We start from the raw sequence: 12,383 nt of genomic DNA, 5'->3' as shown, positions 1-12,383 counted from the left end.
CGGTTCGACGTTACCAGTGTCAGGGTCTCGGCTTCTGTAATGGGAGAGAAAGATGACAGAGTGAAGGATGAGGTTCTCGATTCAGTATTTGGAATGGGTGGGGGTTGGGAGAAGGCGCTGTGGATGTTCTCCACTTTTTCCTCAAAGAAGATTGCAGATTGCATCGGCAGAGAAAGATGAGGGAGGAGGGGGTGGGGGGGGGGGGGTGAGGAGGGAGGACATGGTAGCATGCAGTTTGCGAAGATTCTTGGCAGAGGCCTCAATCCTATGGTGAAAGAAAGAAGCTTTGGTATTAGTAATGGTTTTGGAGAATTGTGATATGTGTCGATGTCAGCAGTGAAGCGTGACTTTCTATACTTCCTCTGAGCCGCTCTCAGGACCTGTCTTTGTTCTCTCACTGCATGCGTCAGCAATGGACTGGGTGGGGAACGGCGGGCAGGTTTCTCAACGAGGGGAGAGAGCTTGTCGAAGGAGGTTGCAAGGACTGAGAGGAGGGTGGAGGTTGCTATCTCTGTGGGGAGAGCAGAGAAGGTGTCACTCAGAGGTAGAGCGGATAGTATGTCAGAGGAGAGGGTGGAGGGGGATAGGGAGGGCAGGTTGCGTCTGAGTGAGACGGTTTGAGTTGGGGTGAAGACCTTTCGGTTAAGCATGAGAGTTAGTGAGAAGGATATGAAGGAATGGTCAGATACATGTAGGGGAGTTACCGTGGTGTAGGGCTGTCCCCGACTAAGGATTTGGATGGTCGACTATGATTGGCCAAAAATTTGCCGTTAGTCAACAAAAAATATATATATATATAATATTTCTTTAAAGAAATTTATTTTTTTATCATTCCATTTGGGCCGTGGGGGGTGCTTAATGTCTGAAGGAGTCGACTGAAGGCTTCTTGTCCTCTGCAAAAGCATGCAATTGGTCCACTGATGGATACATCTTGATATTTGTCTAGTCTAGTGTGTTCATTAGATGGGTGAAATCCTCTTTCAGTGCCTCTGTGCCTGTTTTCGTAGGCAGTTAGTCTCTGGTATGCGTGCCATTAGCGTTAGCCACGCTTCTAGGCCTCTTTTCTTTTGGAAAGAATGATTAAAAAAATAAAAATTAAAATAAAAGATTATAAATATATATATATATTTTTTTTATATATATATTGGACTAAGAGGTTGGCTAGTCGACTACGGCTCCTTTCGACCGATTAGTCGACTAATAGGGGTCAGCCCTACCGTGGTGTTACGGGAAAATATGAGATCCAAGGAGTTGCCTGCTTTGTGGGTGGGAGGCATGGCAGTGGGAGTCAGGTCATTCGCCCCTTGGTGTCAGCTTCCGGGCGGGGTGCCACTCTACCATGTCTTGGCAGAGGACCGAAACCAACTGCTTCTCTAAGCATGGCACACCGGTCCTAAGCCCTGCCATCAGGCCGTCCACCTGTGTAAAAGGTAGATAAGCCTCGGCTAAACCCTTAACGCTAGACACCGTCTGTCCCCAAGCGATGTAATGGTTAAGTGGGGGAAGCACAGCCTCAGCGTCCCCCCGACACACGGGAGTGGAGCCCCGAAAGCAACAGCATTAGCATTAGTGGCGCGCGCCATGATACTGGGAAAAACACTTAATAACATTACACGTTGTGCACATTCACCCGAGTACACAGCCCCCCGCGCTGCACATACACCGCCCGGTCGTCTCACGGGACAACGGGCGGCAGTGACAGTACCAATACTAGAGGATGCCATCACCGGCCCTACCTGAGCATGGCCCAGTTCGACTACTGAATGCCGTGCGAAGTTCATCGGCCCACTGTCACGGAACTGTGAAGAAAGTCCAGCGTAGGGCCGATGTCCCGTCTGGACGCGCTGGGGAAAACCCGGGGGCTGGGGAAATTCCGGCGGTAATCCGACGTTCTGTAGTTTCTTCATAATAGTTTCTTCTCTTCATAATAACGTTTTCACTGGCTGACAGGTGTGTATGAGCAAGAATCACGCATGAAAAAAGACATGGGTATGAGTGGCCACACCCTGTGTTTTAACACTTTGAGTGCCAACGACGCTATATGTCGTTAGTTCATGCCGACCGCTGAGTGCAGCGACGACAAAGCGTTTTTCTTTTTCATATCTCATCAATCTAGTCTCACGTTAGTGCTGCAAACGCTCTCTGAGCTCCATTGGGAAAATACCGCCCCCTATCGTCTCTCCCTGTTGTACTGCACCCCATTGGATTAGACTGAATGAAACACATGGGGGGGGGGGGGAAATCCAGTTTCTTACTTCTCCGGCAAGCCATCCGAAGAGATCCAAGTCATTGCCGAGCCGCAAAACAGCGTGGAATACATATTTCCAGTACCCAGCGCTGAATCAATAAACGCGATCGATATTTGGAATGGCGATCAGGAATTGGAATAATCTTTTTGGAGAACATCTGATCTGAGGTAAGGAATCTATTTTACCAGTCTTAGGATAATCAGAGCTGTTTTCACAGAGATATCAGCGTGTGCCATATGTGTGTGTGTGTGTGTGTGCTGATCAGGAAATGAGAGAATCGATTTTTCAGCTCGCTTCTCTAGCGTGCATAAGTACACATATACTATCGATAATCTAGCGTTTATTTGAAAACTATTCATAAATAGGCCGAAAAATGACAGTTTTTGTGTATTCTAGAATATTCCAGTAAACGTCTTTTATCATGGAATCTTTTTATTTTCCTTGAAAACGAGGGCTTTTCAAAATGCTATAAAACGAAAATGAACCGATAAAAAAACAATCCGCTTCGACAATGTTGACTGGAAAACGAGTCATTGATAAGCGACAGGCCAATTAGACACATAGCCATAATTTTAAACATAGATTAGGCGTTATTAACACTAACATTGAAGTGGATGGTGGGCATTCAACTGGTAAATCAAGGTTAAGCTTGGGCTCTGAAAGTGTTAAGAACGAAAATAGAACACTTTCTAAGCATTGTTGATAAATGAGGGCCCTGGTTTGTGACTGGTTCCTAGGATAATGGATTTGGTCTTTGAGATGTTTAATACCAGCTTATATCCAATTAGTTACTGCATATAACTCTGAAGATAAAACTGTGTAGATCACCACTAGTGTTTGCAGGAAAATACAGTGTGGAATAGTCCGCGTACATTTGTATACTTGCTTTACACAAAGCAGATGGTAAATCATTTGTGAATATGGAATACAGGAGTGGTCCAAGACAGCTGCCCTGTGGCAAGCCACAATCTAGCCATTTGCAGTTAGACGTGCTGCCATTGTACACTCTTTGTCTTCTACATGATAAATAACTTTTCATAAATGAGATGGCACTTTGTGCAAATCCATCGCATTCCAATTAAAAGTCATAGTGCCACACTTTTGAAACTAAATATTTGAAAGCTTGATTAACTATCCAAGAAATTCTAATTATTGTATATAATTTAGACTTAATAATGTTTTCCCATCCCACGTCATTCTCACCTTCCTCTTTTTCACTTTCTGCCTCATCTTCCTCTTCTTTACCCCGTTCATCTTCTGAGTTTTCACCACCCCCTCCCTTCTCTTCCTCTGCTGCAGGTCCACTATGTGAGCTCCAGTCTTTATCGCTCTCATCGTCTTCTTCCTCATCCTCCTCCAACGACTCTGGACAGTAAAAAGATATACAAGTTAATACAACCAATGTCTGCATCAAGCAAGAACACTGCAACAAGCCAGCAAAATACTATATCTGTGTTGGGGGGAAATACTATATCTATGTTGGGGAAAATACTATATCTATGTTGGGGGAAATATTAGGGCTGTCTTAAATACTTCGAAGCTTCGTTCGATGGGCATGGGATTCAAATATGAAAATAAAATTAGATTATTAAATTTAAAAAAAATATATATATATATGATATTTTTTTGTTGCAAAATCAACTCTGCCTCTCTTTGTTAACTACAACAAGCAATGCTGTTTGTTATTTAAGATGAGGTCGGACTCTGCACTGACAGATTTGTGTTCATTGTGCTGCTTTTATAAAGCCTCAAATGACGGCTTACAATATTTCATGAAAGCAAAGTGTTTTGTTTGTCTAAGATTTTAAAAGGTTTCAACTTTACAGCACTGACAAAGTTGAACAAAGTGCTGTACAAGTCCCACAACATTAAAAAAAAAAATTATTATTATTATTTTTTTTATCTTGAAGCTTCGAATTAAAATCGAATCTCGGCCCCGAAGCTTCGAATTCCAAAAGAAATTCGAAGGTCAGCCCTAGAAAATACTATATCTATGTTGGGGAAATACTGAATCTATGTTGGGGAAAATACTATATCTATGTTGGGGAAAATACTATATGTTGGGGAAATACTGATTCTATGTTGGGGAAAATACTATATCTATGTTGAGGAAAATACTATATCTATGTTGGGGAAAATACTATATCTATGTTAAGGAAAATACTATATGTTGGGGAAAATACTGATTCTATATTCTCTCAGTAAGTTTAGTACAGTATGTGTACAGATGTAGTGAAGATGTCTCAGTTCTCTGTTAGTTTACTATGTGTACAGATGTATCTGTTCTGAGAATATTGTACACCACTCAAAACTGCACTCAAACTACAAAAAAGCAAGCTTGCAGAAACAAGTAGCTTATAATGATGAAATGATAATATTACTTAAGAGGGCTAGATGGTGTAGTGCAAGTAAGATGTTTGTGGCTGCAGGACTTCCATCCCAAGCGGTCTTAAGAAATCTTATGTAGAAATGTATGTTTATATGGACCCTGAGTCCGTAATAAAATGTAGATTGATTGACATCCATGAGGTGTTTAGAAATTAAGAACAACATTTGTTTAAAGAATGTAAATAAAGTGGTAAAATGATCACCTCTGGCAAGCTCGTCTATGTCCAGCAGACCATCCTTGTTGCCACGGGTGTTGGGAATCGTGTGGACATCTGGACAATCCATTAGGGGTTTCTATAGACGTTGACACAAAGATGCCCAAAACAAATTCATCATGGTGGACGCAGTGGATTATTTGCCAAAAATTATTTACACCAACGTCAGAAGGATCCGCCCCTTCCTGACAAAAGAAGCCACCCAACTCCTCGTCCAATCAAGTAGTCATCTCCTGCCTCGACTACTGCAACAGTGCAACTCACTGCTTGCTGGCCTCCCGGCCACTGCCACCAAGCCTCTTCAACTCATTCAGAACGCAGCGGCTGCACTGGCTCCCCATTGCTGCACGAATCCACTTCAAGGCCCTCGACCTGGCATACCGTGCGGCAAAGGGAACCGCTCCCGCCTACCTCCGGTCAATGGTCTCTAACTACATACCCTCAAGAGACACCTACGCTCTGCATCTTCTGGCCGTCTCAGACCCACTCCTATCCGAGCTCCGGGAGAGTCATCAAGGAGAACCTGCCTTTTCTCAGTCCTTGCCCCACAATGGTGGAATGAACTACCCACTAGGGCTGGGCGATATGGCAAAAAATCATATCGCGATAACGATATGATAATGTTATCATATTTCTCGATATCGATAATTATCTAAATTGTTATAAGTATTATCTTATCTAAATTATCTAAATTGTTTTATTTTTTTAAACAACAGATGTATGTTTATTTTGCAGCAATTCTTTGTCGTTGCCGCCATCTTTAGTGTTGCATCCCCTCACACTCCAGTTCTCAGGCTGCAGCTGGTTTAAAAGCGAAAGTAAACCGGCTTCTCTGCTGGCTGTGGCTCCAGGGGAGTTGAACAGTTCTGGCTCTGCTAGTTTATTTTCGATCTTTTGGCGCTTTTTTGGTGGACAAACCACCGCACATGTGCACCGTGACTCGTGACTGGAGTCTAGCTCTGCTAGCACACATAGCCTACTGTGTACAGACGGTTTCAAACTGTATTTTAAATTAGAAAGCAAACAAAATAAATGGACAAGAGAAAAATAAATCTCAATTTGGTCAGTATTGTCATTTGGACAAGCAAATCCATTACTTTAAGTTGCAGGCAAGAAAGACAAGTCTGTCCACTGTCTCTGGTTTTAAAACTGCCCTGTTGCAGGGCAAAAAAAGAAGAAAAGAAAAAAGATTTTTCGATATATTTTTTTCTTCGATATTCGATATCGATTATTAAAATATATCGCGATATTTATCGTTATCGTTATATCGCGCAGCCCTACTACCCACCCCAGTTAGGACAGCCGAATCCCATCCAATCTTTCACCGTCGACTAAAGACGCACTTCTTCGACCATTATCTGAAAAGAAATTTAAAAGAAAGAAAAAAAGAAAAATCTAACCCTAACTAACCTTACCGTCATGCACTTGTCCTAATAAACTAACCTACACTGTAGCACTCAGGGGAGGAAATTAGGCCATTTTACTCGCCAAATGAGTATTTTTTATGTTTGGCGAGTGATTCATGAAGACCACTCGCCACGTGGCGAGTAAAGACAATCGCCAGAGCCAACGCTAGTCGCACTCGAGTCAGTCAGACTCGAGTCACGAATTTGATGCTTTAGACTTGACTTGATCAAATCAAAAAAGACTTGCAACTCGACTTTGACTTTAACACCAATGACTCGTGACTTCACTTGGACTTGAGCCTTTTGCCTTGAGAAGACTCGATACATTCCCCCATGCCCAACATAAAAAAATTATTAAATGTGCTGTGAATTAATGAATTTCCAGCAAATAGACACTTCATTCGCGCAGTCCTGACTCCTGTGTCACCTGCACGTTGTGGGCGTGTTTTGTTTACACCAGTCTAGACTGTCATGGCGGCACCCAGTAATCGAGTTTTTACACATGGATATCCTCACTATTTCTCTTTTGTTGAGCACAAAGAAAATAACGTTTTAGTTAAATGTAAATTGTGTCTTGGCTCAAAGATCCTATCTACTGCCCACTTTGTTTGAAACAATCCGACAGCATCCAATCAATTTGCGCGGGAGAAGTAATGTTACAATTCAGAACGACGGATCCAGTGGAAAACTATATCAAAGATTGCTTCGTTTGCTTATAAAAACTATGTGGTGGTCAACAAAAAAACGCAACAACTTACAACTTCGTTCGACATTTGAAGCACAAATAACGGTAAGTATTAGTAACTTCACTTGGCTTAGTTAAATCAACGAGCCAGTGTGGTAACGTTATCGTTATCATTACATCCAAATTTGATACACGGCTGGCTAGGCAGTTGGTAGTCATAGTCTTGTCTTATAAAATAAATAAACAATCAGCAATGTCTCACTTGATGAATGGCCAGCATTACTGCTGTTCCTTAAAAAAGTTTATTGATTGAAAATTGTATTAACAGATTGCAGAATGGGTACAATACAGTACGGCTCAATACAAACAATAATATTGCAGACCAGAAAAATACTTTAGTCTTGTTTACATCAGGGTCCCCCATTTTCAATTCATAATGACACTTATGACATACAACTATACAGTACTGTATAAGAGACATAGATCATAAGAAACATAAATATATACATTCGAAGGGGAAGAAACTGTATGGGGGGGGGTTGGACATTTACAGGGGCCCGTTTTTAAATTGCAGCCACCCATAGGTGCTCTTTGAGAGCGGTTTTGAAGGAGGGTAGGGATTCACATTATTTTGACGTTGACGTTATGACGTTAATCCGCGAAATAGCATTATACATTATGCTCCGCGCTTCAATTATACATTATGCTCCGCACTTCATTCATTAATTTCATAATCAGTCAGCAGCCTGCGTCCTCCACTGATGTTATGACGTTACAAACGCGACAAACGCGAAATAACATTATACATTATGCTCCGTGCTTCATTCATTCATTTCATAATCAGTCAGCAGCCGCTTCCTCCACTGATGGATTTCATTTGGGACGGCTGCCGCTTGCCTGCCGCGTTCGCGGCCAATCAGAGAAAAGCTGAACACAAGTTGGTTGCCTTTAATATTCACGCGTCCTAACCCAGTAATACACGAGACCCTCTTCTTGGAACCAAGTAAGGTTTCGTCGATAATCTAATGTACAGTTACCCCCAAAGACTACGTGTACGCCCCCCCCCACCTACCCAACCCGCCCCCCTCCTCCAATGTACACAGGGGCGTATTTCCCACGGGGGACATTGGAATGTGTCCCCCGCATTTTTTCAGAATGCAGTTATGCCCCCCCCCCTTCTGACTACCTGTCCTATTATTATGCAAAGAGGAGTAGATGGGGGTCGCATTCTTGCCCTTGCCTAGAGCTAAACCAGCAGCAGTGACGACACCAGCAGTGTGTGTGTGTGCAGTGGTGTGTTCCTGAAATCAACTGGGAGTGCACTCGCTATTTGCATATCAATAGCGCCGGTCGTCAGGTGTGTTAAATACGACCGGCGCTATTGATATGCAAATAGCGAGTACTTATCTGGGCTTGCACTTAGTAGTTAGGAGCACTTAGGAGTTCAAAAGTGCGTTCATTCTCAGCACTCTGTTATAACGGCGTTCAAAGATGTGCCAGATTTCATATGTATTTCAGCCGAAAACCCAGTTAAAATACACCGTAAACAGGCTTTAAAATTATGTGGAAAACCAACCGATCTGGCAACGCGCCTGTCAACCCCTGCTACGTCATCAGACTCATCACAACAACAGCTGAATCTGCGTCTGCGAGCAGAAGCCCAGCAGCAGGTCGAGAGCAGCACTCGCTCAGAGAACTCTACCTCTTCCTCTTGACGTCGGTGCTTGGGGATTTAAAATAGTTTAACGTTAAAGTCAGTACTGACTCAGACGGAAACAATCTAACGTTTGTCTGTAAACTTTGTCCACCCGGTTTGAAGAAGCAAGTCCCCACATCGACGCGACCGCGTCGACAGCAACATTGAGAATATGCAAACGTCCTGTTTTAGTTTTCATAATAAAGACAATTCAAGCAAAGTTGTTCCTCATGTTTTTGAAAATATACTGTAGAGATGAAAGCTGCAGTGTGGACTGAATGCGCGGTGGCAAAGCGTTATGGAAATGCCAGTATTCTGATTGCTGTCTGTGTGGTTCAATATTTTTTTTAAATAATAGTTTGCAGCAACGTATTGAAAAAAGAACTAACAAAACGGGCCGTTCAATATCTCCTTTAAATATGTTCGAAATGTCAAACAGACCTGGGTACCTACAGGCTACAGTCTATCACTACTTTTGGGAATCTAAGTGTTTATCCAGGTTCTGGGGCCAAGTGATTGATTGATTGAACACTTTATTAACATATTGCAGAATGGGTACAGTATAGTACAGCTCAGTCATGAATTGAAAATGGGGGACCCTGATGTAAACAAGACGAAAGTCTTTCTCTGGTCTGCATCCCCTTAACAATTGTATGTATTGAGCTGTACTGTATCAGGGTCCCCCATTTTCAATTAATAAGGACATACATGACATACAGATAGACAGTACTGCTACATCTATACATTTATGACATACCAGATTTGCAAATACAGTACTGTTTGTGATACAAAAAAGATACAAAAAATGCGGTATTGCACCCCTGGTATTTAAAAAAAAATCTAGGTATAGAGGGGGGGGTCCCCCCCCCCCAAACCCCCCCCCAGCGACGTCACTCGCCACACCCACAAATCTGTCCCCCGCACACCTGGCGAGAGAGAGTTACGCCACTGAATGTACAGTTTCTTCGTCAAATGTATACTCTCTTTTTTAGACTCTTCTTGTATCAAAAACAGTACTGTATTTGTAAATCTGGTATGTGATAAATGTATAGATGTAGCAGTACTGTCTATATGTATGTATGTCTATGTTATGATGAATTGAAAATGGGGGACCCTGATGTAAACAAGACGAAAGTCTTTCTCTGGTCTGCATCCCCTTAACAATTGTGTGTATTGAGCTGTACTGTATTGTACCCATTCTGCAATCTGTTAATACAATTATCAATCAATCAATCAACGTCAAGGCTCCTTTCGAGTGGCGCTGCTGCGAGGAAGGAGCGATACGAGGAAAACAATGTGAACATAATCGTACTTACAGATGTTGTGGTGTCCACAGTCTGATCTCTGTTTCCACAAGATCAACGTTTTGATCCAGATGTTTTAGTAGAAAGTCTTTCTTGGTCCGGTCGAGTTCTGCAACAAAGAGCCTTCACACAGTAAAAACACAACGCGTGTGTCGAGTGATCAGGAAGATTATGTGGAGTGTAGTGTATCGAGTCTCGTGTTGATGACGTTGTGATGACGTTAATAGGCTCGCGTGCCGTACCACGTGACTGTATGCCTTCTATCATAGATGCCTTCTATGCCTTCTACACAATAGTACCCAGCTGCAGCTCCGGAGACCAGCGCTTACAAGCCCCGCACATACAAGCCCGCACATAGCAACCCCTCGCTTCCATTGGCTGATTTTGGTCACGTGATTTTGGGTCACGTTGCACGTTGCACTGCGGGATTGATTGATTGATTGATTGAAAACTTTATTAACAGATTGCCGTATGATTTGGGTCACGTTGCACTGCGGGATTGATTGATTGATTGATTGATTGATTCATTGATTAATTGATTCATTGATTGATTGATTGAAAACTTTATTAACAGATTGCCGAATGGGTACACGTGACCACAGGCCCTGATTGATTGATTGAAAACTTTATTAACAGATTGTAGAATGGGTACACGTGACCTGACCGATTGATTGATTGATTGATTGATTGATTGATTGAAAACTTTATTAACAGATTGCAGAATGGGTACAGTGACCGATTGATTGATTGATTGATTGATTGATTGATTGATTGATTGATTGATTGATTGATTGAAAACTTTATTAACAGATTGCAGAATGCAGTACAGCTCAATACACACAATTGTTAAGGGGATGCAGACCATGCAGTACTGTTACATTTGTGACATACAGTAAATATATACAAGGGGGAGGGAACTGTACATTTATGATGAATTGAAAATGGGGGACCCTGATGTAAACAAGACGGAAGTCTTTCTCTGGTCTGCATCCCCTTAACAATTGTGTGTATTGAGCTGTACTGCAGATATATTTCAATTGCCTTACTTATTTACATAAGTATTATAGTTATATCATAACACTTTCCTGTGACAAAATGGCATCCAATGTAATAAAAAAAGTCAACCAACGAACTCGTTTCTTGTACCGGATCTCCTCACTGGTAAACAAGAATACCCTGAAGACTCTAGCAGGAGCACTCATTCAAGGGTACTACGACTATGCTTGCACCTCATGGTACCAAAGCACCTCAAAGGCGCTAAAAACAAAATTACAAACATCTCAAAACAAACTGGTCAGACTACTGCTTGACCTTACTCCTAGAACCCACCTCACCCCTGCCCACTTTGACAACCTAGGATGGCTTAGAGTAGACGACAGAGTACAGCAACTTGCAATGGGCCTGGTCTACAAGATACACTACACGACCAAGGTACCCATGTACATGACTAAATACTTCCCAAAGGTCAGTGAATACCACGATCACAACACCAGAGGGAGCTCCACAAATCATGTTAAACCCAGATTCGGCTCAAACAAGGGACTAAACACGTTTCGCAATTATGCCACATCAATGTGGAACGCCCTACCCAAAGCTGTAAAGGAATGTGAATCACTACCCACTTTCAAAAACACTCTCAAAAAACACCTAAGGGAGACTGCAACTCGAAACTGGCCCCTGTAAATGTCCGAACACAACCCCCGCCAAGGACATACATGACATACAGATAGACAGTACTGCTACATCTATACATTTATGACATACCAGATTTGCAAATACAGTACTGTTTGTGATACAAAAAAGATACAAAAAATGCGGTATTGCACCCCTGGTATTTAAAAAAAAATCTAGGTATAGAGGGGGGGGTCCCCCCCCCCCAAAACCCCCCCCAGCGACGTCACTCGCCACACCCACAAATCTGTCCCCCGCACACCTGGCGAGAGAGAGTTACGCCACTGAATGTACAGTTTCTTCGTCAAATGTATACTCTCTTTTTTAGACTCTTCTTGTATCAAAAACAGTACTGTATTTGTAAATCTGGTATGTGATAAATGTATAGATGTAGCAGTACTGTCTATATGTATGTATGTCTATGTTATGATGAATTGAAAATGGGGGACCCTGGTGGAAACAAGACGAAAGTCTTTCTCTGGTCTGCATCCCCTTAACAATTGTATGTATTGAGCTGTACTGCACTGTACCCATTCTGCAATCTGTTAATAAAGTTTTCATTCATTCATTCATTCATAGGCCTACAGCAGTATTGTACAGACAGTCTGTGTGAAGTCTGTGTGGTTCTCCAGCTGCACAAAGGCAGAGCAAGAGGCTCTACAGAGGGTGGTGATGATAAAGCCATGATAAAGACCTTCAATCAGCTGAAGGGGAATCCCTCCAAGCTGCTGTCAGCGCTACACACCTTCGGCCGCTCTGGTATCAGCCA

The 12,383-nt window shown here is 42.5% G+C and overlaps 1 protein-coding gene across 1 annotated transcript in view; it reads right to left on the bottom strand.

The window, feature by feature from the left end:
* LOC311245992 (uncharacterized protein) overlaps nucleotides 1-10,050 on the bottom strand; it is a 78,043-nt gene extending 67,993 nt beyond the window's left edge. The window contains exons 1-3 of the mRNA XM_084336042.1: nucleotides 9,956-10,050; nucleotides 4,841-4,931; nucleotides 3,453-3,614 (exon numbers count right to left, since the gene is read on the bottom strand). Coding sequence (XP_084192168.1) covers nucleotides 3,453-3,614; nucleotides 4,841-4,922 — 244 coding nt within the window. The 5' untranslated portion in view covers nucleotides 4,923-4,931; nucleotides 9,956-10,050. The remainder of the gene's footprint in view (nucleotides 1-3,452; nucleotides 3,615-4,840; nucleotides 4,932-9,955) is intronic.
* Nucleotides 10,051-12,383: the final 2,333 nt, after the last annotated feature.

The sequence above is a fragment of the Notolepis coatsorum genome (assembly GCF_963971535.1).
Source record: "Notolepis coatsorum genome assembly, chromosome: 19".
Classification (NCBI taxonomy): domain Eukaryota; kingdom Metazoa; phylum Chordata; class Actinopteri; order Aulopiformes; family Paralepididae; genus Notolepis; species Notolepis coatsorum.
This window is presented reverse-complemented; position numbering and strand designations above follow the sequence as displayed.